Source organism: Calidris pugnax, unplaced genomic scaffold (assembly GCF_001431845.1).
Source record: "Calidris pugnax isolate Ruff unplaced genomic scaffold, ASM143184v1 scaffold70, whole genome shotgun sequence".
NCBI lineage: Eukaryota > Metazoa > Chordata > Aves > Charadriiformes > Scolopacidae > Calidris > Calidris pugnax.
In genome coordinates, this window is record NW_015090862.1 from 7740333 (window position 1) to 7767789 (window position 27457).

Consider the following 27457-nt stretch of genomic DNA (forward strand, 5'->3'; position numbering starts at 1 on the left):
AGGACAGGCTCAAAGAGCTGGGACTCTTTAGCCTCGAGAAGAGAAGACTGAGGGGAGACCTCATCTATGTTTAGAAGTTCCTAAAGGGTGGGTTGAAGGATGATGAAGCCAGACTCTTTTCAGTGGTTTCCAGTGATAGGATGAGGGGCAATGGGCATAAGCTGGAACATGGGAAGTTCCACTCAAATATGAGGAAGAACTTCTTTACGGTGAGGGTGACAGAGCACTAGAACAGGCTGCTGAGAGGTTGTGGAGTCCCCTTCTCCAGGGATTTTCAAGACCCGCCTTGATGCAGTCCTGAGTACTGTGCTCCAGGAAATCCTGCTTTAGCAGGGGAGGTCCCTTCCAACTCTGTCGAATCCATGAATCTGTAAAATGTTGAACGGCACTACACAATGAGTCCAACTGTTGTGTGAAGAATCCCTTATCACTAACGCATTGTTTTCAAGAATATACATATCCCTCCATGTAAATAAGCACCCCAAGATTTTCTAATGAATATTTTAATTGGGTCATTATCTGCCCAATGATCTTGAATGTCCCATTCTTTGACTACAGACAATTATACCATTGATTTGCAATTACATTTTTAGTAGAAAGCACAGCTGAAGTCTTGAAATACAAAAAAAATTCTTCAAAACCCCCCCAAAAACTATGGTACAGAGACTGGTGCAGTTATTGTGCCTCAATCTGAAAAACGTGATGCATACCAGCAGATTATTAATATAGCTTTGCTTTAAAAGGAATGGGGTTTCCAGTCTTTTCCCTTCTAACCCAGGTAAATGTAGTCCAGGATTGCCAAAACCCACAGTGATGAGTGTGCCCTGACAGCCCTTGAAGTCTCCACACAGTTTTGACAAGAAGGTGATCTAGTAATTGTCTCCTTCAACCCTTCTCTTGCGAACTGTAACAAGAAAGAAAGAAAAAAAAAGTTTTACTATCTTATCATTGCAACTACTTTTCATATGTCTACACCACTAACAATTACCATACTAGTAACCACACTACTTTGCCACAAAGTTTCACATAATTCAATTTAAGATAATTAACACTTTGTATTATCCATCATTTTAAGCTTATGCTTTAGTGCTGCTTAGTGTGTTATTCATGAACAGCTTCAAATATTTGTGAGGGAAGACTTGCAGGAAACATGAATAATTCTATGTTTGGTAAACAGATTTAGCCAGCACTCCTTTTTTACATTGCAGTATTCTAGTGGTGGAGAATTAAATTGACATGGCTTCAAAATAAACAGTACAAGAGTTTCACAGCACATCTAATGCTATTTATACACTTTGCAAAAAAATGTTACTTGCAGTAGCCTAAAACATTCGATTTATTAATAAAAAATAATCATTTGTCAGAATATGCAACAGCAACAAAAATTTGTGAATAAGTATTACAAAAGCCCACATGCTGTTTAGACTTAAAAATATGCAAGATTGACTGAATGACTGGAGTTTTGATCAATATTTTTAGCATTTCTAATTGTTATTTCTTTTTCCCCCTATCAAATTTTGTTTTCCTTCTCTGTGCAGACACCACTAATGAGGCTAAGAGCCTTAGGTATTCCATAGGGCATCTCCACTTTGTTTAAAGAAGTGGAGCAAGCACATCTATATAAGAAGAAAGTGATTTATTCTATTCCCAAACCCACTAATTGGAAATCCTGTAGTTTTACAAATATTTGCAAATTGAATTGACCTTCTTTACCTTCACAGATCAAAATAACAGAGGGAAAGCTGTTTTGTTTCCCCTCCCTGTCTCAAGAAATGCTTTACATACAGTCTAAAGAAACAATCAGAATAGAATCACACTAGAATTTTACTCTTTACAAAGCCAATGTATTGCCCACTGAGAGTAGCCCACAGACTTATCTCCATTTGAATCCAAATTGTTTCCATCAGTGACAGAAGTTACTCATTCCTGCTTCCTCACATTGCAAGAACAGATGGAAGAGTTTCCAACCTTAGACTTCTCCAATCATACAGTTAAAAGCAACACGTACAGTTTCAGACAAAGGAAAGGGAAGCAGTACAGCACAGCATAAACAAGGGAGAAAAAAAGATATAGACTGGGTTTGAGGGTTTTTTTAGAAAACGTACAAACACAGAAATGAGAGACTTTGAACATCTCAGCTTTTAGTGCTCAATACCCAACTGGGTATTTCAGAGTAACCTGTCTCTGTAGCTTCAGGGCTGGAGAGATGAAAAGGTATTTGCAGAAACTTTTACTTGCATACTCCAGACTAAGAAAGCAAAGAAAAAAAAGGCAAGATATCAATAGAAACATAGATTTCCAACAGTCAAACACTAAAACGAGAACTAGTGAAAAGAGAAACCTTAGAGAGACACCTGAAGCGTTACGATGAAAAAAATAACTGCTTTAGAATCTATTTTGAGAAACAGTTATGCAGCGTCTGAGTGCCTTTCTTCTCTCTCTATGCTCTACTCCATTACTTCTCCTCCATCTTTTTCAGAGCTGGTCTTCTCCACTTCAAACTTTACTCAGAGGGGAAGGAGATCTTTAAACCAAATTCCAATTTCCTATGTTATTCAGTCTAATGCATCCCTGAACTATTGCTACTACCACTAAACTATCTGGCCTATTTTCATGCTGATGAGTCATGCAATCCTTACCACAAAGCACCTAAAGCCAAAAAGTTTAATTAAATGGAGTTTTAAAATGTAATTCTATTTAAATAGATAGGCCACATTATCTTCCTGTAGTTGAGAGCTTTAAGCATTCGATATAAGTATACCAATTGTTTCCATTCATCTGCTATATTATTAACCAATTTTCAGCTGGTCCATTTTCGTTAGGATTCTAACAGATGAGCTCCAACAAAACTTAAGGCAGCAAATAAAGATGCCACTGCTACCAGCTATCTTTAAGAGAGGCAGGGAAGGTACCTGTGCATGAACAGGACCGTAAGGGAAGAGATGACTCAGTCCCAACCTCTGCACAACAGTACCTTCAGTTCCCTTGCTCAAGCAATCCAAACAAGACCGGGTGTGCTGGCATTGAAGGGGGTATCCTGCACTATTAATTACTGCTTTTAAACACACAATGAATCTTATATGAATGAAACTGAACAATCAAAACTATTATTTTATCTCCCTTTGCCACAACACAGGTGGAGTTTGAATTTCTTGGTCTAGACTGCTAATAAAATCCTCAATTCATACACCTGAACACCCTGCAACAAAATAAAAGGGGAACAGCCAGCAGCAATAGAAGAGTAGAAGTAAAGCACAGGAGAAATCCAAAACTGATCTGCTCATATTTTACTATCCTCGTTATGTCAACAGAAGAGCAGGAAAAACAGACACCTTTAAAACCTGTGCCACACACATGTTATTTAACAGTCACTCTCTACGGACAGGTCTTACCTAAATCGTTGTTTTTCGTGATAGCTGCAGCTGCCCTTGCTCGAGGTCCCTGTTGTGTGAAATGGTATCCAAATTTGAGGATTTTGGTGTTTTCTTCAAGCATCTTGGCAATTTCTACTTCTGCAAGTGTGCCCAACTGCTGCCTCTGTCAAAAGAAAAGGTACAGAAAGATAACAGAGCTTGTGTGTGTTCACCCTACAAGAGATCAGAATACTTTCATCATATTAGTCAATAAAGACTTAGCTTCGTATTGATTAATCTAAGAGGCAGAAGGTCATAAAAATACATTTGTGCACTTTAAAGCACAAGCAAGCACAGAAGTGACCAGGAATCAACTCCAACCGAATGCTTCTGAGAATCATAAAGAAAATCATTTGTGGGGTTAAGATATTTTAAATATTTTTGAAAGTTTATCACAAGCTGCCTTCTAAAAATATTCCGTCAGCTAGGAGAGACTGATATTAAATATGATATTACTCACCTGATTATCAATTTTGATCTCTGTCAATGTTTCGTTGTCTTTCAGGGCATCGACCAGTGCCAAAATTCCAACTCCAGTGATGAAGTTTGATTCTATGTTTAAGCTTTTTAATTTTGTGTTTACTCTCAGCATATCTGCAAGAGCCTTTGAATGCAAGAAAGAATCATTAAACTTTTGAATTTTGTACAGTACATCATAGGACACAGCAATAACCATTTCCACTAACTACTTCAATAGGAGCAACAAGTTGGCAGATGCATAGTGTACCTTTGCAAGTTTTCACTCATTATTTGAGACTGAAGCGAATCTTAAACCAGGCATTATCTACATTTCCTTTTTTAGTAGTATTTAGTCAAGAAAAGGCCTTTCTCTTGTTAAAACCTAAAAAGCTACACAGAATATAAATTGTCTGAAATTAGCATATTGGACCAATTCCATTTTGCAAGCCTTTGCAGCATAGAATGAGTAATGCAAGCTGCTAAATAAAGGCCAAAGAAAGGGTGTTAGTCAACTGAAAGGAGAATTAGATAAGGTTAATTTGTAAACAGATCTGACTTTCAAAATCCTTTGTCTACAGATTTGGTAGGAAGCAGTAAAATTCACAGCTCTAAGCACAGTACCAGCATGTAGCTTAAAGCACTCTTGTGGAAATGGCATATACCTGACCTTTTTTTCTGAGAAAATAAGAAAACAGGAACAGGTACCTGGTGGGGTTTACTGTCATAAAAATCATAACCCCTAAATATTTTTGTATCAAAATGACACCTGAGAGAGCAAATCTTTATAGATTTTTATTACAAATGTTTCTGTTCTATTGAAAAGGAACTTTTTAATTGACACAAAATAAAGCTTTCAAATGTTCATTTGTTCATTCACTAGCTTGCTTTCTAATTTGAAATGAAAACAAATGCAAAGGATTGTCCTGGCAAAACAGTTAGTGCTGTTTTCTTACCAGTTTATTTGCAAATAAATAAGATACTGCCTTTGATTTAACACAGGAAAAACAAGAACAGACGATAAATACTTATGTTTCAATTGTGTCAAACTAGATACCTTGACTAATATTATGCTTTATATGCCAGTGCTTTAAGCCAATCTTTGGCAGTAGCAGGGAGATCCGAGAAACAGATATTTTACAACTTTCTTCAACTAAAACTCTAGTAAGGTGAAAAAGATTATGAACTTTTTCAGTCCTCAAATGTGCTTCCTTTAAAGTTAGTTTTCAATATACTATTGGCTTGTGGAACGAGCAGGAGAGCAGGTTAGCAAAATGAAGAATCAGGGGGAGGAACTGAATAGAAAGAATTCTCACTCATGTCATACACATGACGCATTGCTGCATATTAGTCAACTGGTAATCATTTACCAACTTTGATACAACAAAGGTTTGTTAAAGAAAACATACTTCACAGTTAAAAGGAATTTAATCATTTTTATCCCTAAATATTTAAACAGGATTCAATCCAATCCCTTACCGTCGTCTTCCCATCCTCACTTCCCTTGCACCCCAGTTAAGCGCGTTAGAAGAGTACTTACAGCAGCAACAGGATCATTGCTCCGGGTGGCTGCAAGGCTAAAATTCTTCACATGCGTGTTGGTTTCTAAGGCTTTTGCAAATTCTTTCAGCGTTGGAATTGGTATGTTCTTGAATTAAAAATAGCATTTCACTCTCTTGAGATACACAAGTTTATCCCCTCCCTCCCAACTTCTTCCATTATCTTATTCTCTTTACAGCAAAACATACTACAATATTAACTATCACCAGTCGTCTCACAGTAATGGCCTACATGTGTAGCAAGACTATATGTAAGATACAATGGCTATTACTATATCTATCTATCTATAGCAAAACATACTACAATATTAACTATCACCAGTCGTCTCACAGTAATGGCCTACATGTGTAGCAAGACTATATGTAAGATACAATGGCTATTAGAGTCACCAATTCTACAAAGCAATGTCATTTTCACTATATTGATGCCTCTGTCACAACAGAAGTGTTAAAAAAGACTTAGCTGACTTGAAACTCACTGAGCAAAATTTACATGAAGTGAACATTCTGCTAACTACAGCATCAAATTAACCTTTCACAAATATAAATAGATTTAGAGCTTGAGACTGGTGAAACCATTGGCATTTCATTCTCTGTGTTCGAGTAAGAACAATCCCAGAATTTGCGAATTTATAGTTTGGTAATTTTTACAGTGTAGCAGCAACCAAGTGTAAAAGGAATAATTTTAGATAATTAATTAGGATAGCAAATTTCTCAGTTTATTATATCAGCAATTTTGTTCTGTTGCCTTTTTAGGCATTTATTTTGGCTAGCACTTCCCTACTGTACGATATTCTTAAACCGTGTATTTTATTTTCTTCTGTTAGTAAGGGCAGCAAACAGCCTAGGCTGCTAGAAAGGCTGCAGCCCTTCACTGCTGGCTGCACTGTAGGTCAGGAGTGCTGTAGTTCTGTGTTCTCTCACGCAAACATGCAGAAGTTCTACTCGTATTTAAAAGCACAACTGTTACACTTATGAGCAGAAACAGCCCTAGCTGCCAACAGCTCTTTTGTACAAGAATCAGAAGGACATCGGGTATAAATATCACTTTGCAATAGCAGTAAGTGAGAGCACATTGCTTCATCAAGGACAAAGGAGTCAAAGTAATAGTTAACTCCACAATAGTGAACTGCTGGAACTGTCGCCAACTTGGCAGCAACAGAAATCTGGGCTGGCAGTAAGAAAAATCTAAGACTTTTTAAATACACATTTGGCAAAAGAAACCAAGATGGCTTATCGGTTTAGCTCCAGGTTTCTGAGATTACACACACTTAGCAGAAAGGCTGCTGTACTTACAAAAAGCTTATCATGCTCACTTATTATAGTTTTATGGTTTAAAGCGTCTTCTACTGAGAAAAAGCAACAAATTTACTGCAAACTTCAGGTAATTACCTTAATGTTATTTAGATTAACTTCAACAAGACGGGAATCATTGTCTTTAATCCTTTGCAGTGTCTCCTCCACATTTGTCGGATTTGGTGGCTCATCAAAAACAGGCAACATTTTTTCGCCTTTTACGATATCTGAAAAGGCATTTAATTGTAATCAAACAGGTCACATGCACATACTAAATATTTACTGTATTTAAATATAATTTCATCAATCTTCACATCTCTCCTCCACCCAAAAAGCATACCATCATCTCCGGACTGTATTTTCATAAAGTTCAATTCTTTTCCAAAGGTCTTCACGGCCTTTCTTGCAGACCAGCTTTTTTTCAGAAAGCATATAGGAGTTGAATTACAAACACAAATGTGAAACCTAAAACCCAACACGCGCAAATGCATGTTTATGCCTACTTTTATCTGCCAAAAAGTGAATTAACTGCAGAATAGATTTTAATGTTGATATATTTTAATTCCATTTTTGCCAGAACTCAATTAGCAATGTTAGACATGCCCATTTCCAATTCAAGACTGAATAGTCTATAAAGAATGCTAGTGCAACAGAAAATAGTTAATGCTATAGTAACTGTGTGCAGTACAAAGAACTCATTTATCTAGCGCTTGCGTACACACTTACTTGAGAAGCTGTCTTTGTCAATCCCATTACTGCTTCCTACTACATCACAGAACTGATTGTTTGTTATCAAGTTGGACATTCCCAGTATAGCTGTAAAAGGAGAAAAAGAAAAAGCAAAAAAACCAATTTTACTGCTCCTGAATAATTCAGCCCAGATGCAGTTCCTTTAAATAATAATAACTGATGTTTGTAAAACATCCAGTTATCAGTACAATGAGCCATTCTATCTATAAGTAGAAATTCTAAGAAATTCTATTCTAAGTAGAAAATAATTAATCATAGACTTTTTAGTTGGCTTTCACATCTTAGAAAGATTTTACGTCACCAGGTTCAAGCATCAGTTAAAAGCACAGTTCAGTCACAAAATTCTTGACTGAAGCTTTAGGAATGCAGGCATACAGCAACACGTTCTCATACGTGAGAATAAGTGGTAGTGTGCACAACAAGAACTGAGGAATGAACTTAACAGTTTTAAGTTTAAAAATCAGATATCTTATGCAGGCCAAAATGTTCTACCTTCCTATAAGTTATCACAAATCAACAAAGATGATATGCTACAACCAAACTGGCATATAACATGTTATAGTTTGTACTACAATGTACGGTCACATTTCAGGTAACAAATACTCTACCACATTAATTATAGATCTTTGTTGTCTAAATATGCACCAGCGCATTCATACTGCAAAAAGCACTAACCTGCAAGGTCACCTAATTCTGTGTCCGTGGCACTCGTCAAGGCTTCCTCCAGTTCTGGATCAAGAGAGAATTTTTCTTCCGTAAAAGACTGTACAGGCTTTTGCTTGGGAATAAATATTTTCCCTGGAGTAAAGAAAATGAAAAGTCTGATATTAGTTTGTATTATATAGCTACTTATTTTTAAACTTTTCTGTACTTAAGGAATACATATAGTAAATCCTGAGAAGAGCACCAAAGACAACATAAAGGAATGAGGTTTCTTCTGTTGGTTCTTGAAAGTCAGAGATGAAGAAAGAGCATAAGCAGGAATATAACATTACTTATGCCAGATCTTAAGGAGTCTGTATCATGACTCTAATCTTAATTGTTTCTCCTAAGTATTAGAAAGCAAAGTATAAGTCTCCATTATACGTTTTAAACAGCCTAGAAAAAGTGCCTGTAAAGAAAATTTACTATCAGTATAGAACGATGACCGATATCTTCCAAAAGGAGAAAGGGACACAGCCAGAACTGTAATCTGAATATGTCAGAGAAATAGAATAGCAAAGAATCATCTGATATCACAGACCTCAGTGTTCACTGCAGCTCTACAGCACACATGGTATTTCTGATTTTGGATGTTAACTCAGTTTTGAAGTAAAAAAGGGGATGCTCGAGCTGCTTGAGAAAACCATGGTTTGTGAACAGCACAAACCAAGATAACAGATTTCTCCGCCAATGACACTATTTTCTAAAATGATACTTAGAAAGGTCACAGAAGATTCAATGGGGAAAGGAGCAGTATTAATATCCCTTTCTGCACCAGCTTCTTAGTCATTACGGACAGGTAATGGGAAAAGTTATTTTAGGAGACACGCATTACAATTAGAGGTCTGTGTACTTAGCACAATTGCTGCATCCAGCTTCAGCTGAAAAGTTCGGCTAAGAAATCAGAATATGAGAAAGCTATTCTAACAGTTATTCTGAAAACAGTTCAGATTTGAATGATGTAAATTTGGCCTTTCAGAACAAGGAAGTCTAGCACTGGGTAAGAACCCAGGAGAGGCAATGGGTGCTTTGGTTCAGGACAAATCAACGTGGTAAATAAAAGCTCTGGTACTGTACAACAGAACAAAACTGATGCCTTTGATAGAATTAAATCAAAAATAGAAAACTGTGAAATTAACAGTTATTCAAAGTTTTCCAAACTTTCCAAGTTGCCTGAGCTATCAGCAGACAGAGCTGTGGGAAAAGAGGTTCCAACTTCCTTTAGTTATTTCCCAGAGGAGGAAGCGATGTCGGTAACTGTCCTATGACATCTCGGTGCTAATTCAGGAACACACCCTCGCCATAATCATAGCTAAAAAACATTTCCACACACGACTCATACCAGCTTATTCCAATTACACAATGACAGTCCTCCATGCACCAGAATCAGACCAGCTGGGCAGAAGCCAGAAGACTAAGATTTTTTTTTTCCCCTCATACTGCATACAAGTGTATCTTGTTACATGTTTGAACTAAGACTAAGTTTAGCATTTTTAAATACCTCCCAGTGACAAGAAGCTTTATAAGGATGTTTCTGCTTTATTTCTCAGAAATTCCAACTAAGTAGGATTTTTGGTTTCACCGCTTTTGGGAAGCAATGCCTGAAGTCAGCTGCTGTGTCCCACAGTAGGCAGAGGCATGACAAAACCCATCCACCTTTTCTCTCTCTTGGAATTCCTATCCTAGATTACAGTAGTTTGTGGTCCATTTTCTTTTCAAAGGAACTTAACACACTACCACTAGCACAGATTACAAAGAAGCCTATCAGGTTTTCCTCTGACAACACAGTCTGATGACCAAGATCTGTTGCTAGCAACACAGTATTTTTGTTCCTGGGTTGCTATCTCTTTGGAAAGTTGTACAAATGGTCATTATCCATATTTAGAAGCAAAAAGTAAATCTCCTTACATAACTGTACTGACTACAAACAGCGTGCAGTACCACCCATACCTCAGGTCTGATGGACAGTGCAAAAGAAACTATGTTTGTGGTCACTCAGGATTAAAAGAAAACCATCATAAATGAAGGCGCAGGTAGTAGATGTTTAAGATTATTTTGATATAACTGATACAGTACATTTCTACCCCCATTTTATTTTACCAGCATCACCTACTGGGGAGAGAATAACTTTCAACTTAAATTTTATACTTCAGAAGAGATACAAGAATGTTTGACGAGGTTTTTGTTAACCCATGTTTACTCAGAACAGCTTACACATGATCTAAAGCCTTTCATTGGCTACATTTGTGTTGTTTTCCCTCAGTAATACAGATTAGTAAAAAAGTGAGGAATTCAGAGTACAAGAAAGGAGAATTGAAGAAAAGCTCAATTTGAGCACCTGAGCCTTTGTTCATGTCATCCTATTTGCAGCACCAATGCAGCTGGCAGCAAGTGGGAGAAGGAAACTGATCTCAATTAAAAGTAACTTTTAAAAAAAATGTATTTCAACCTAAATAAGCCTCCTATCTGGTTCACCACACAGTACCCACAAAAAAAAAGAACTAGTTTTCCTGATGTTACTTTAAGTAATTGTTAAGTTCCTAAGTTAGGAACTTTTAAACATTTGGTTCCTAAGAGTAAGACTGAATTTATCCATATGTGCCCGATTCTTAAGATAACCTAAAAAACAACAAAAAAACCACCCCCACCACTGTATATTCAGTTTTTATTAAAGCAATAATGTTAAAAGCCACTCCCCTCCAGAAACATTAATTGCAGCCAACTCCAGTCACATGAACTGGGTCAGGAGCAGTTTTTGTTATAAAACAGGTCACACCCTTGTGTATATAATCTCACATTCATTGGCCCCTTCTCATCCTAGCCCACAGTTCACAGGTTTACAATGCACATACGAAAGCAGGTTCTTCCCCACTCCCCACTTCTAGTGACAAACTTACTTCAAAAAAGGGTAAGACCCCTGTGTCTCTGGGGACAATGATCTAACTCAAGGCCCGCTGCCAATACAGTTTGGCAATTCCCTTCCCCCCCTTACCAACATAAGCTTTTTTTTTCCTTAAAAAAAAAAAAAAAAAAAAGACTCCACATCTGTGCAGCCCTTGAGATGAATAGCTTTCTCAGCCCTCAAGTGGAATGTTTCCAAATAGCAGGGATTTGGTCACATGAAGGAAAATGACATCCTCCTTTTCAGCCAACATGGATACTGCAAAGATTAAGCAATACAACATGAAAAGGCAAATTTCAGAGATGTTCACATCATTTCTGTAATAATTACATACTCAGGCCTTCTGTGCCTTCAGCTAGCATGTTAAATGATGCACATCCCATAAATAATTCACAGGCTTTCTTTGCTACAGAATGAACTTTCAGTTCCTATTCCCCACAATCATACTACCCAACAGGCAGAAACGTTGGATGACATCTGTTGAAGTGCCCTAGACATTCCATACACAGAATCACAGCATGTAAGGTGGGACTGAAAATCTTCCTGAAATCAGGTCTGCTCAGTGTGGCCGTGCACAGCACATTGCTGGTGCTGTTCTCACATATCCCACAGTCCTACCCCCATGCTAGCAGGCAGCAAGCAGCCACCACTTGCAGATTGAAAGAAAATCTAAAATCCACTTTGCAGTGTTCTGTTTGCAGAAAAGAAATCAAGTGTCTGAAGACAAATGAATATTGTCTCATCAGTGATTCCATGAAGAAAAGCAAGCAACATCTGATATATTCCATGTATGATATGGTCCTTAAAGCTTCGTTAGTCCAGAAACTGATACAATCCACAATTCATCTATCACCAATTCTTAATATGTGACAGACTTAGGTTCATCACCTGTAAGCATAATTTAATACTATTTTTTTTTAATTCAATTTACAAGTTATTTCCTCTGTGTCTTACTGTAGAGACAGCACTACTAGTTGCTATCTGATTACAGAGCACATAGCAGTGAGTTAGAAAACTGTTTTACATTAAGGCGAGAGTATCACATGTTATTTCGTTCTGGTTGTCTTGTATGGAGAATGTCAATTCGACAAGTTGTTTCTCCAAAGCTCCTACAGGATATTAGCTTCATTTTACCACATGTAACACACTTCCTTTAAAGACCAGTGACTGAAAGACAAACAGAACACAGCCTCCCAAATTCTGTGGCAACAGAAGCAAATGGTGTTCTGAAGTAACAACTAAACAGGGCAGCACAAAAGAGCTCTAGCCAGGTGACTACAGTTTAACAATATTTTCTGGGTGATAGAGCAGGGAAAAAAAAACAAACCAACCCAACATTAAAGTAGAAGTTAAATGAAATGCAAATCCACACAAAACAAACATACCCTGGCAGGAATGCAGAGGGAGAGTTGGAAGAGAAAGCCATGACTAGGAGAGTGCAAAGGCTAGAAATGCAAAGCTTAGTCTACATAATAATTTGCTAATGCCTTGCACTATACAGCACAAAGTACACTACTGATGTTAGATACGTTTTTATCTCAGGTGCAATAATTCTCATCTTCCGCTGTTCCAAGAGAAGTGAGGAGCATTGCTCAGACTTGGTCAGATGCGTGGAACACACTCAAGGGCAACAGACTCCAGCCCTAAAGCCTCGCTTCGCTGTTTGTATGAGATCCTTCTCTTTGTGTCTCGTAAAATCTTTATGACATACTTACGTCCACAGATTGAGACAAAGCTAGTTTTGTTGAAATTATTACCACATGAATCTCTTGAACAATGGTTTACTGTATGGTTCAACACTTAATTGGAACAGAATGTGACTTAAGTCATTAAATCGTGTTTAAAAACAAAGTGTGTTTTTAAGGATGCTTTTAGAAACAAAGTCAGGCACTGGAAAAATGCAATAGAATATGATTTAGGGATTGTTAAGCTTTACATTTCTTTAGCACTGTTCATCTCCACTAGATCAGAACACTTTACACGATTTCAGATCTTCCACATTTCATAGCAGACAGCAAAAAAGAGTCCCAAAGATTTGGAGAAATCAGGTCATCTATCAGTGAAAGAGATGCAACACTGTTTTAGTAACATGTTACCTCAAAATGGGGTACTTAGCACAACTGGGAGAGGATTTTCCTTCATACTGTAGTAGGGAAACAAGGTTACCAGAATCAGTAGCAAGGCGGGATGTTTAAAATTAACCCAGGGTAAGCTTCTTTGATAAACCTGCAGGCCAAATCACCATGCAGATCACCAGTTCTACTAAAATAGGAAAAGAAGAAAAAAAGCAAAAGAGAGGATAGATTTTTCCCTGCTTACTCCACAAAATGAAAAATTAGACCAAGTTAGAGCAATGAGACCAGCTAGGCACACTGAAATATTTTAGCAAAGCCTGACCCACAAAAATGGCACCAAGAAAATAGGTGCAACTCCAGTCCGTCCCTCTCCCCTCAAAATCTCTAGAAGTGAAGGTTATGATTGCCAGTTTTCTTTTGAACTAACAGGATAATCAAGCAAGAGTTTCACCTACCCTTATTCCACAACTTGTTAGCATTTCTCCAGAAGACATTCAGTTAGCCAAAACCGATAAGTCAGCTTAGAGGTTTGTTTAGGTTTTTTTAATATTAAAGAAAAGCACATTATGATAAGAGCTCCCTCTAGATAAAAAACATCCCTACACAAGTACTGAGTTTTGCTCCACTCCCTTTCCAAGCTCTACATCTAGATAAAGATCATAACTTCTTTTTTAAAAAGATTAAGTTACTTAGGTTAGCCATTTTTGTGCAAAATAGCTACAAACATGGCAGCAAATCAAAGCTGAATCATAACATTTTCACGAGGGGAAAAGAAAAGGTTATCCCTCACCCACTACAAAATGAACTTAAGCCTTCTTGCCTCCTCCTGCCCATGTAATACAGCACGAATTTCCATACTGAACATTTGTTTCCACATTTTTAGTTTTATTGAAGGTAAGCTATGTTTCATTTTACACATTCTTTTCTTCTATACTACTAAAATAAATGGTAGAAAAAGTTATTAAATAGCAAGTTTTTTTTTTAAAAGAGATACAGGAAATTTTACTAACTAAACTGGTATGACATATTGCAACATCCAGACAGACTGCTATTTAGTAATACTTTATTACATAAAGGAAATGACATTTGATCTTTCTTAACCAAGATCTGCGTTACAGCTGGACCCTCCTGGTTTTCTACGCGATTCTCACAGATTTTATCTTCCCAAATAAATAGTTTTGCTGTGTGCATGTATATGTAAGCTAACATTAAAGACCCACCTATCTGAATGAAGCACTAGTACTCAGAAGAAGTAGTACTAACTAGAGCAAATCCTCCACACCCAGCCTCACATCCTGAAGGAGGGAGTACAAGCCATCCCAGCTGCGATCGACTCCCCAAACCAGCTACAAGCCCTGAATATACTTGAACTCAACCACGTTAAACCATCTGCCTGCCTCCAACGTACAGTAGCAAATACATCAGGCAAGAAGCAGAGCAGGGGAGGCAGCAGCAGCATGCTACCCAGCCAAACACAGGGTCAATGGGTACCATAAGGGTACCCCTGCCATAGGTACCTTCAACTGCCTCCAATACATTGCGTTACCCGTAACTCGGTTACTCTCACAGACTCAGTCAGCAAACTGGTGTTTTCCTGTCAGCAAAGGGGTGTCACGGTGATCGTTTCTCAACAACAGTGGTGTTAAACCACACAAATAAGGCAAAAAACGGTGTGTTAGGGAAGTACTACATCAGCGCATTAGGAAGTCCCAATCTCTCTGTTACTTCAAGAAAAAGAGAGGCCAACATTGTCAAGTAACAGCTATCTGGTACAGGCAGAGAAAATGCAAATTCCTCCAACAGAATTTTCACCGAATATAAATCACAACCATATATATAGAAACTCAGCAGATGAATGAAGACTCAAGTCTTCATTCAAGTCACCAGAGAATTAAGTAGAATTAAAGGGTTTAAAGCCCTTAAGAAGAGAGGAGCCTGTTCATCCTGTGCAGCTGTAATACAACTTCTCAAGCAGTTTACTAAAGTCTTCTCTAGCAGATCTGCCCTGCTGCTGGGGAAGGTTCAGACAAGCCAGGATTCACAAGCAGTACACAAACACTGGTGACAGCTAAAAGCCACCTCCTATGCATATGTGCCCAGAATAGGACTGGGAGTTTCTGTCCCTACCAATAGTGCTTGGCAAGGTACAATAGATTTGGGAACTCTTGCTCTGTGGGGAAAAAAAATAAAATCTATTCTTACAATATTTAAGATTTACATTCTTTTTTCTTTTTAAATTTTTCCCTGAAAAGGAAAATGTTTCCCCATCAAGGGAATGAGATGACTAGATCCAAAACACAGATTTAAACTCCTAAGCTTTAATAATGGGCCCACTCATTGGGTCAATGATTCCATGATTTTTACACCACAAACCACTGCCAGATTTCAAAGCTACTTTCGATGTTAACTATGTAATTAGTTAGTAATAACTATGCAATCTTATTAAACCTCTCAGGAAGGATACTAGAAAGACAACATGACTGCATACACCACTTGCCTGGCCTTAGTCTACAGAGTCTTTGAACATTACTGAGTATCTACCACGACATCATTCTGCTGCTATTTTTTAAATTCAATACAGTATTACAAATGTTCTTGCCTGTACTCAGCACCACAGGGCGTAAGCCACAGGCACAACAACAGCATTTCTTATTATTGACACAAATCAGAGGTAGCTCTTACTTTGAGGACACCATCACAACTTTGCAATCTTAGATAAAAATCTTTTGAGTCTTATTTCCTTCCTGTGCTACATGCAAACAGCACAGCAGCCCGAGCGTCACAAAATGCTTGAACAGGAAGCATCCCGCCTCTGCACAGCAGCACTCATTTGGAAACGTCACGAGTTAAAAAGCATAAGAGCTGCCAGGGCTTCAATAAACTTGGGTTTACAGTAGTTCTGGCTAGTCCACTTCAGAGATTTCATAACCACCTACACGGGAAAGGGTGGCGTTACCTTTCTTTTCTCTTGTAAAAGGCACATAGTCTTCCCTGTCTTTGTGCTCAAGAGCCTGCTTCTCCAAATACGCCAGGAGTCGTTCCCTGTCGAAAGGGCCTGAAGCCTTTTTAGCAGTCTGGTCTTTCTGTCGGAAGCCTGCAGGCAGGAGCGCATTCTGCAAAACAAAATGGAGCAAACAAGTACAGCTTAGAAAACCTGAGTGAACACCTCTTTAGTTTCATTTCCCTTTTCCTTCTCCCTCTCCCCAAGGTTCAAACCTCATACATCACCCTTTTTAGGCAATCTTTGATCCCTTCCCATCTTCCCTTTTTGGGGGAGGAAGAGGGGACACAAAGTAATCTATTTTTTAGGTACCAAGAATATAACTAAAAATAGAGCACACTGCACTCTGAATAAGACTGAAGCAATTCTTTAAGTCAATAGCTCCCAGCACTAGACTTGCTAGTCACTTTGCATTTCTTATCTATAATGAACACTGTTTAAATGAGGAGTAGTAAATAACACTCAGCTATTTACAGTTTAGACATTCAGCAAGAAGACTGCTTCCTCTATCACTTACATCCATGCATTTCTAAGTCTTTAAGACAACTGCCTATACTATTCTCTGGCATTTAAAATGGAGCATTTCTACTTTTGACATGACTCAAGCTGGGGTAGTTATTTGCTATCATCAACGTATTTCAGCTAAAGAAAAAAAAAGTCCAGAAAAAAAAAAAAAGGAGGATATTAGTATGGAAAGGACAGAATGTATAGAAATTCAGACTGTCGTAAAAGACAACCAATCACTTTTGCCAGTTCTCCTCTGTCAAATGTCCATAAAGCCATAGCCAACTAAAATATCAAGAATTTCTTGCAGTGTAACAAAATAGATCATCATAATATACTTCTAAGTGACCCCTGAACATCAAGTTTAAACTTAATCATAGTCCTGTTAAAGCAAAGCACAGAGAATCAGGAGGTGAAAACACAAGTCCCGGATTCTGACATTAGCTGCAGTATCAGTGGAGAACATAACTCAGCTCTTCATAACAGAAAGCTAAAATATTCTATCTTCAATTCCCCATGCTGACATAATTACTCAGGAGCTAAGCAATTATTTGTCTCCTTTTTGCAAAGTCAGCACGAGAACAGGAATAGATACAGGTTACCTACAGGACCTACAGAAGAGGTTAGCAACCTCCCTCTCCCATCAAACTCCAACAGTAGAAGCAACAATATAAAAATGATACAAAAGGGCTGTTTACCAGACAACATCGGAAACAGGAAAGTTAAAAGGGCCTTTCTAAATAAACTTGCTTTTCAAGAACATGACTAAGAGTAATTAATTTATTTATAAATAAATCCCAGAAAGCTCCTCCTGACAATCCTTTCTTCCATTTTCCTCTACTGCAGTTGCAGTCATGTTGTAAACAGGAAATGAATGATTGAAGCATTATATACACATATATATCTCTAAATAAGATCACTGGCAGACTAGGAAAAAACTCTGTTAAAAATTATATTGTTCAAGTAAAAAAAAAAGTCTTGATTTATTTCAGACTCACTTCTGAGCAAACAAAAAAAAATAAGATTTCTCTTGGCCAATACCTACCTCAGGGTCAAGATCATCCAAAACAGTTTCCAGTTGTTTCAGTTCTTCTTCTGAAAGTTTGCCAAGAATTTCATCCTCATCGAGATCTTTGTACTTGTCCAAGTCTTTTCGAAATGGGAGCGTCATGACTTGGGCAGTAGCAAATTGCTCAAACACTTCAAACCCCAAAATCTTAATTCTTAACCAGATCTATAAAAAAAAACCAAACAGTTTTAAAAAGAAATAGCCATAGTTAAGGTAATTATCCCAACTAAAAAGTATCTTCAACTTCCAAATACATCTCTGAAAGGAAAGCTTTTTCATCCGTATTCACATCTACCTGTTGCTCCACAACAGACCAAGAGCGCCTGGAAGCCGACTACACCTTGCTTCTTCACTGACAAGAATCTCATCCTGCCGTGCCCTTTTCCATCAGTAACTAAGCTATATGTATATTTTCAGATGAATGCCAGTACCCAGATTTCTTGACGAGAATTCCAAGGCCATAATTCCCCCAGAGCAGGGCAGGCTGCGGGGTAGGAGATACCAACTACACCTAGTATTTATGAGTCCAAGTTAACGCCACTGGTTTTTACAGACACTGAAGTCAAAAGAAGAGTTAAGATGCTGTTATTGTTGTTGCTGCTGCTGTTCGAGGGCAGTTAAGGAAAACTTCACCACAAACAAGCTAATTGGTTATTACTGACTCATACCCTTGCGTATTACCTACAGAGGGAACAAAGGAAGTTTGCCTCCAAGTTAATTATAGCACTACCATTGAAATAACATTCTGTTCTGTCCAAGGAAAATTAAAATACCTTGATGAAAGGCTTAGGGAAAAGAGCTCCTAAATAGCAGCACTCCTGTCAATCCTACTACCAAAAAAAAAATAATTAAAAATTCAGAACAGATCACATAATAAATATTATACTTAGAGGACATTGAGGTCCTTCAAAATATGTATAGTCTACATGGTACTTCTCACGGACAAGGAGAGCACAGGGAACCTTGTTTCTAACTCACATTTTTTGAGCATTTGGCCTGGAAAAAAACCAACAGTTGAAGAAGCAGACAAGTTGGTTTCTCTCATTTTTTTGTAAGATGTTCTGGGATTCTCCTTTTGTTCAGCCAAATTCTCACTTCAAGTAGAGCACACACACACAAAAGGTAACTTGAATGACTCTCTAAGTGAGCAAGAGTGTCCATAATGTATTTGGGGAACAAAAGCTAGATCCAGAGGATTCTATGATTCAGGCTCATTAGCCTCCCTGACCCTCGGCTCTACAAAATTTATCCCCACAGATCAGATGTACAGCAAGCATTACTTCTTCTCCAATAGCTCACACTCCAGTTCAGATGCTCACACCACAAATACTAACTGCAGTACTTCCAACCTGCACTTACACTGCACTGCAAAACCTCATCAATATAAAGTTATTGCCTCTTAAGTAAAAGGAAAAGAAGGGCCGTATATACACACTGTACCATGGAATCCTGCTCACAGGATTCCTTCACCTCAGTTGTTTACATCAAGGAAGGTCTTCCTGGCTGTCACATCGACGTACAGCGATATTTTAATTTGCAACACTGAACATATGAGCACATAAAGGTTCATCCACACCATTCAGTCAAGTTTACTGGTAAAGTAAACCAGGTTTTAACAAGTGCCTTTGCAGGAACAGTAAATTTTCGGTTCCTACCAACATCTACACCTGAATGAGGAATATATCTACGGCTATTTTTAGGATGTCTCCTTTTAAAAAATATTACTGATATAAACACTAGAGCTTACTTGTAAACCACAGCTGACATTAATAGGACATAATTCCAAAGCTGAACTACCAACTTAGGAGAAGTTCTCTCAAATACAACAATAACCAGGAGGAATTCTCAGTTTCATGGTAAATGACATCCAAAGTACGGTGTTCGGCTTCCTCTGAACTAAACCCAATCACATTGTAACAGCTTGGGCCTTTTGCAAGAGGCGACAGAGCTGAGAACATCAGGGTTTAATGGCTGCAAAAAGGTAGACTGTAGCACACCTATGTTTTTCAAAGCTGTGTTCCAAAGGAGAGTCTCTATGGCCTAGCTGCCACCGCCTTTCATAGTCTCATGCTATTTGTTTCTCCAGGTGCATAACTGCTGAAGGACAATTAGCTGATAGCTGCAGCAGATGTCACACAATCTGCATGCAAACTTCTCTTTGGAAGAGCCTTAATGTTTTCCCTTTCCTTACAGTTGAAGCCATTACACACTATCATAAGAGAAAAACATTTCCTGCAGCCGATTACACAGCCCTATTTGTGACCATCCTACATCAACACACTGCTATTTACCACATTTCTGCATGCCCGTTTGCATTCAAATATTAAAAGGTGTAGTTTTAACAAGTAATTATAAGGAACAGAATAGTTAGCATACTGCCAAATAATGCTTCCCTTACTTTGACGGAGAGCAGCTCTGCATAACCATACATTACATACACGTAGGCTGTACTTCCTCTCCATGAATTGCTGTAAAATGCTGCCACCCAGAATTAATTACCTTTTATTTACTGCATTGGTATGTTTTACATTGGAAAACTACTCATCCTTTATAATACATTAATTAACATTCAGGACACGGCCCTTTGTCTCACTTGTTTTTATAATATGATTAAAGTAGCCAAATCCTGAGCTCCAGTGTTCAAACACACAAAAATATGAAAAATAAAGCAGCTGAGCAAAAAACCCCAGTGTTTCTGTAACTTAGTGTTCACTTCAGCAGGAGGAAGAGAATCACATGTGGTCTGGCAAATCTAAATTTAAAGAGCTTTGGACACATTTTCTAATACCTATCAAACAAAGGTATTCTTAAAATACGAAAGCATACTTGAGACACCTTTAAAAAGTTATGATGGTAGCACTGATGGATATGTCTGTACTAGATAGAAATTGCTTGGTATTAACTTTCAGAAACGTTCCCTACAAAAGAAACCACAGCATTTGACACTCGTATATAACGTGCTAAAAATCAGGTTTTAAAACATGGTGTCAGGAATTCTCATTGCCTAAAAAGGGCATAAAGGCCAGCTGAAGCCCTAATCTAATCAAACAAGGTCCTCACCTCCCATTAAACACACTTGGTCCTCTAGTTGCTTTCCATCACTCACTCTAGCAGTGCAGCATACAGAAAGAGACATGTGTAACAAATTACAAGTTTTTAGAAGGAGCAGTTATTTAGATTGTGGATATTTGTGGCACATCTTACTGCAGAATCGGAGGCAAAACTGTAACCATCAATTTTGGCTTTGCAAATACTTTGCACTTTTTTGATGAGCAGAGCTAGTTTTCTTCTAAGTATCCTTCTTCGGTTTACCATGAAAACATTACATACATTAAAAGCTGAAAGGGCTACTGTTCCTTTTTCAGATAAATAACTATATGGTAAAGTTCTTAACTCTAGAAGCTTTACAGTCCCACCAGAAACATTTGGGGAAATGGAAAAAAAGAGTTGAATTTTGGTTGATTGGAAGTGCTGGCTATTTATTAAGCTGAAAATTAGAAATGAAGATATTCTGCTGGACATCACAAAGGCAACAATCTTGCCATTACTCCTTCACCTGAGAAATCAACAAACAACTAAAGAAATTTGAAGGTAGCAGTAACTTTACTTGAGGCCATTTTATAATTACCAGAATCACTCCCTGAAAAACCATCAAGCAACTTTTGCACACCTCTTAACTACAAGTTAAAATATTTTTGGGGCTTTTTTCCTGTATGAAAGTATATTTTTAAAAACCAAGAGATTGTAAAAACAGCTAGCTTCCAATTTTGTTTCAAAAATTCACCCCCCAGAAATTTCCGTTATACTTAAGAATACAATATCTTGGGACCCCAACAGGAGTAACTCTTTAGAAATATCTTGCCCACAGGAAACTGAAGTCTTGTTAAAGTCCACTGTAAATGGTATCTGTAACTTGGATTTTAAAATAGAAGTGACTTCATCAAAAACAAACCGAGCCGGTTTTGGCCAGCACGTTCACAGAGTTCACTTTAATCTCATTTGCTCCTTTGGAGCCTCCTTCCACCCAACCTCTGAGTGAACCCGACCCGGAGCAGGGGGTCCGCAGGGCTGTCAGTGTTCCTGCACCAGTCAGGGCCCCAGAACATCCCAGCCTCTTGGAGGAACCTAATCTGAGCATTTCCCCAGGGAACCTCTACAATGGCAACGATCTGATTTTCCAGTGTGCGAGATTATACAGAACTGCTCGTGAAGAATGTGTTGCACTTGAAAGAGCTATCTTTATTCACCATGAAGTTGCACTTGAAAGAGCTATCTTTATTCACCAAAACTAGTAGAAAAATGAGTAAATATAAATATTACCATAACCTCAGCAGGCTCCTTAGGTTGATTTTGTAACGTCTCACGATACCTCTGCTGAACAGCCCAGTGCTGCTTTTCTTAGCAGAAAGCTCTCAAGGGCCCACCTGAGCCTTCCGAATCTTCAGCCTGGGGTAGGGTACACAAACCAGGCCCCTTGCCCACAGAACCAGCAGACAGGCCCTAGCCCAAAGCTTCATGGAGCCAGCAGGTGGCAGCTCATCTTTGTCTATGGTTTTTGTCAGGGTAAGTTGAGTTTTCCAGGCAGAGAGGAATAGCTATTCTGGGCTATTTTCCTATAAAAACAAGCCCGAGGCTTCCTTCTGTTCAAAGAAACAATTCACTAAGTTTTACAGATGGCAAGCAGAGCTTCCCCAACTTCACAATTGTCCACACAGTGACTCGGGGAGTGGAGGGAAACAGACAGCTACTGCAGAGTAACTACACGGACCATGAAGATTCTTCCATGATAAAGGAAATCAGAAAACACCTGTATTTCCAGTTTCTGCAAGCTCCTCCTCTGTACGAGAGGGCACCTGGAACCAGACAAAGCCCATTTTGCTCTTTTATATGTCCTGTATACAACTACTCAGAACTAGGACACAACTATCTTGCAGGCAGGGTGCGCTGAGTGACAACTAAACTGCCAAGTTGGCACTGTCCCATGAAAAAGTACTCCTGTGTGCCTGTTCTTGAAAACCAGTCACCCACACTGCACGGACCTACCTAGCCAGCCCAGGCAATAGCAGAGGGGACAGAGCCAGGAGCCCCGAAGCACACATTGGGCATGCTGCACGGGGCACAGAAGCTGCAGCCGTGGCAGTGCAGGAGGTGGCATTTCAGCACATCCATCTCCACGAGACTTCCTGGCGTGCTCATCAAACTAGCTGCAGGGTGGCTGTTATGAACCCAAATAAATGCAAGGCTGGGATAAGCTAAAAATCCCAGGTTCCAGAGGTACTGCCCGCTCTGAGAAGCTCCTCTGGCAGAAATCACCACCTCAGCTGTCCATTCCTTCTCCCAACACACAGAGCAGCGCCGCTGCCTCCGGAGTTACTGCTCAGCCAGGATGAGGGAAGTTTTAGCATCACTTTTTTTTCAGACAATACCTGAATTTTCTTCAATAGAGACATACTGCCTGTGGACACTGACACACAGTATCTCCTGGAGGAACTGCCTACCAGCATTTCACTCAAAAAGAAATACCACATGCAAGCTACTGAATGTTTATAAAAACATTCAGATGTTTGTATCTATTTCAGAAAAGTGGCAAAACTTACAGTCCTAGAATGGGACAGCAGAAGAAATTCACTTTATTCCCATTATGTTACTTAGGGAAAACTCCCGAATACTAGTCCATTTTGGGTTCTCCCCTACATCACAGGCCATCTTTCAAGCAGTGCACACACAGTAGCAAAACAGTAGTCTTGAGAATACACTCAATATATTATTCATATATATTTAAAGTGTACAGCAGCCTCTTTAGAAGAGCACTGATTTGAACACGACTTGTGCCGATCCACACAGAAACAGGCAGATAGCTTTCAGAGACTTATGTGCAAAATTCTCAGGAAATACAGACAAGGGGTGTGTGGGGGAGCCCGCTGGGCCTCGGCCATCGCACCCCTTGCCGGGGCCGGCTCCCCGCCGGGGCACGGGCCTGGTGGTCCCTGGGCTACCGAGCACAAACCCTCCCCGGGCAGCAACCGGCATGATTTTAACTGGTAGAAAACACATATCGCAGATCGAAAGCATTACGCTAACCAGAGACTACAGGCGAAGTTTTCTAAGTTTCACAGCAAAGTTGGGCGCGGGCTAAAAAACCAACCAACACCCTCCACGCCCCGTCGGACACACGCTCCCCCCGCCCCGGTTCCTCTCAGCGCCGAAGCCGGCGGGGATCCCCGCGCTGGAAACCCGCATTTCCCCCACCCAACACCGCCCCGCGCCCTCCAGCCCCGCGCCGAGGGAGCCCTGACCTTCCCGCTCACCGAAACCAGCCCAGGTTTCGGTCCCCCCCCCCCCCCCCCCCCCCCCGCGGACGGCCGCTCCCCGCTCACCCGGGCGGCGGCGGCGACCCAGCTCCCTCAGCCGCGACCAGCAGCCCCGCGCCCCGCCCGCCCTTGCGCCTGCGCGCCGCCCCGGAGCATGCCGGGAGATGTAGTCCTGCCCCCGGGCCTGCCCCGCCAAAGGGCCTGGCCCGCCGCCTACATCTTGTTTTCCCTGTATTCCAACACGTAGCGGCCTCCTCCGGGCTGCCCGACGGGGAGAGGTGTCCCTTGTGGCTGGGCTAGGTGCCCTGACCCAACGAAAGGCACAGAGACGGGGTGATGGTGGCTTCCTCTGCGAAGCTCTGGGCCAAGAGCATCCTCCACACACCCTGTTGCTGGCCTGAGGTGGCCAAACACCAGCCTGGCCTCTGCTTAATGAGCACTGGCCTGGCTTGGGGACAGAGACTGAGCACGAATCTTTGGATATTTCAGTTACCAGGCACCATGTGCTAGTAAATATCATCCACTCATAAATGCTGTGTTCTGGTAAACATGAGCTACAGACACTATTTTTGAAGTGATCTGAGCAAATTGTCTCAAAAACGGTAAAAGCTCTTACCTGAGTATGTGTGCTAGCCAGTGTGTGAAGGCTGGAGCTGCTCAAAGGCAGAGGTCTTCAGAGGTTTGGGTTTTTTACCATGGGTTTACTTTCTTCTTACCTCAACGTTGGAAACGGTTAGACTTTCCATACCTTAAAATAATAAAAATGCAATCAAAATTAAGGCATGTGTCTGGCATGTGCGATTTGATTTGATTTGATTTGATTTGATTTGATGTGCCTGGTGGTTCTGCCCTGGTGAGGCCCCACCTGCAGTGCTGTGTCCAGCTCTGAAGCCCCCAACATAAGAAGCACTTGGACCTGTTGGAGCAGTTCCAGAGGAGGCTGTGAAGATGCTCAGAGGGCTGTCCTCTGCTGTGAGGACAGGCTGAGGGAGCTGGGGTTGTTCAGCCTGGAGAAGAGAAAGCTCCAGGGAGAACCTTGTAGCCCCTTCCAGTACCTAAAGGGGGCTACAGGAAAGATGGGGAGGGACTCTTTATCAGGGATTGTAGCGATAGGACAAGGTGTAATGGTTTAGAATGAAAAAGGAGAGATTTAGATCAGCTATTAGGAAGAAACTCTTTACTGTGAGGTTGGTGAGACCCTGCCACAAGTTGCCCAGAGAAGCTGTTGCCCCGTCCCTCAAGGGGTTCAAGGCCAGGTTGGGCCAGGCTTTGAGCAGCCTGGTCTAGTGGGAGATGTCTCTGCCCATGGCAGGGGGGTTGGAACTAGATGATCTTCAAGGTCCCTTCCAATCCAAACCATTCTGTGATTCTACGATTTGAACAGCTGAGTTTCGGCAACATAAAATAATGGAAAATCTGGTTTTACGATAGAAACTCTTGAGTAACCTTCCTAGTAGACACTGCCATTCCTGCTTTGAGGATACGGCATTTGTAGCAGGAAAACAATAACTGGTAATCATTAGTACAGCTATAGCAGTTTGAACCTTGAAGCATTTTCCAGATATCAAGGGCCCTTCAATAAGACTGCAGCCTAGAGAAAAATGATTCCAAGGCTTAGACAGTCAGTAATCCTGAGATGCTGATTTGTTCAGTCACTGGAAACTCTTGGTAGATTTGGGAAAAGAAATGGGGTGAAATGTTGGCCCCACTGGCGTCAGTCTAAGTTCTGCTGTCTGCTGCAGCACTGCCAAGATTTCATTTCCCTAAGATATATAGAGTGTAGGGCAACATACATAATCCATCTTATTTTATTACGGAGTTTATTAAAGTATGTAAAATCCTAGTAAATTTTGACTACTACATTAATTAAAGATATTTTGCAAAGTCCTGGCTGTGCTCAAGTCATTAGTGAGGCTCTTATTAACTTTAATAGAGAACAGAAATTCATCTGATAAATTGTATTAAAATCAAAATTGTGCAAACTTAAAATAGAGCAGTCCGAGGTGTTGGGCTGAACAGTCCAGGAGTGCTTTGCCACACAGAAAGGAACTCCCCGTGCCGGCAAAGGCGGCGGTGGCTGGGCTGGGAGCGGCCAGCGGGTGATGGAGCTGGCCCTGTGACCGCCGTGACATTCTCCCTTGTTCGGCGCTGGAGGCAAGAGACCCACAAAGGCCACGCTGAGCCCTTCTGGCACCACGCCTGCGGGCGAATGAAGAGACACTTTTGTAACCACAAGAGCACTTCTGCAAACGCTCAGCAATAGATTCATAATCCTTCGGTCATTAGAAGGCTGTCGTTTTCCAAGCTGACAGACCAATGCATGTATCAGAGGGCAAACAATGTTCGCAAAAGGATTAGTGGAGGGATTTCTTTTTCAAAGGCTGTGATACAGTTTAAGACAATCACACGTGAGTGAGGGAAGTGTTGCAAATACGAAACCTCTAAGGACACAGAAGACCTGGACAGCCGTGGAACCTCCACGAATGCTGAACCAACGCACATGCAAAGCAAGAGTGGATACAGCATGAAGCATCCTCGCTGCCATTCACTGAGCTGAGCTGTGCGCAGCAGGAAAGGAACATCCAAAGCCTCAGACATAATCCTAAACTGATTAAATCATAGTATAATTACTTGCTACAATGCTGATGTGGTACAAATGAAGAACATGGGTTCTTCAACATGAATGGCCTGAGACAGAAATATCTTCCTGGGTGGGGAATTCACACAGGATATAGACAGGAAAGATATTGTCAGGAAATGAGATAATAAAAAGTGATGCCTGGATCCTCTGTCCTATATAATTTTTTTAATGAGTGGCCAAACTCAGATTGAAACAAATTATGAGTGAAGAAATCATATTCCTTCCAGTGGCAGCAAAGAAGGACATGGTTCAGTCCTGGTTCTTTTGAGCCACAACCCTAATACTTTGAGAATTTTCTGTTCTGACAGGAAGGGTTAAGACAAGCGCATTCCCGTGAGCAGGCTGGCTTACACAGCCTTTGGAGGAGGCCACAGGGGTAGCTACCTACACGTGGCTTGGAATTTTCCCCTCTTCTTGCAGATGGCTGCCTTGCAGCCAGCCCGGGGCCAGCCTGCCAGGACGTGTCTGGAGACAAGCTCGAGCACGGACCATCAGTCTCGCAGCATCCTAGGCCCTATCTGCAGGAGCCCACACGCCGACTAATGTACTCTCTGCCCAGCAGCTGGGACCACACCGCATGGGGGTTTGTTTCCTGAGTGCACCGTTAAGACAGCTTAGACATATCCAAAAATGATTCAATTCACTTTTCCCTGGCTGTATAAAAAAATGTGTGCTGAGAAAAGCTTACCCTGTGAATATTGCTCAGATGCAGAGGGCCTTGTCTGACCTTGGGCCTCAGGCTCTCTAGATAAAGAAGGAAATCCAACACTGAACAAGC

At 40.3% G+C, this 27457-nt stretch overlaps 1 protein-coding gene across 6 annotated transcripts; it reads right to left on the reverse strand.

Moving 5' to 3' along the window:
• Positions 1–487: 487 nt before the first annotated feature.
• On the reverse strand, positions 488–24167 carry TMOD3 (tropomodulin 3). 6 transcript variants are annotated; one of them, XR_001412350.1, is made up of 11 exons: positions 24105–24167; positions 17704–17892; positions 16110–16266; positions 8150–8272; positions 7451–7540; positions 6821–6951; positions 5410–5517; positions 3874–4017; positions 3393–3537; positions 2106–2248; positions 488–904 (listed from the first exon to the last, which is right to left on the reverse strand). XR_001412350.1 is itself a non-coding variant. In XM_014944623.1 (11 exons), exons 2-10 carry the CDS (start codon positions 17827–17829, stop codon positions 2193–2195), a joined length of 1080 nt encoding a protein of 359 aa, XP_014800109.1. In that variant the 5' UTR covers positions 17830–17892; positions 24105–24167; the 3' UTR covers positions 488–904; positions 2179–2192. The 6 variants fall into 6 exon arrangements, 5 of the variants coding, with proteins under 5 accessions (XP_014800109.1, XP_014800112.1, XP_014800111.1 ...); XM_014944623.1 differs by having other exon boundaries at positions 2179–2248; XM_014944626.1 differs by lacking the exon at positions 24105–24167 and adding an exon at positions 24024–24056 and having other exon boundaries at positions 2179–2248.
• Between the last annotated feature and the right edge of the window lie 3290 nt (positions 24168–27457).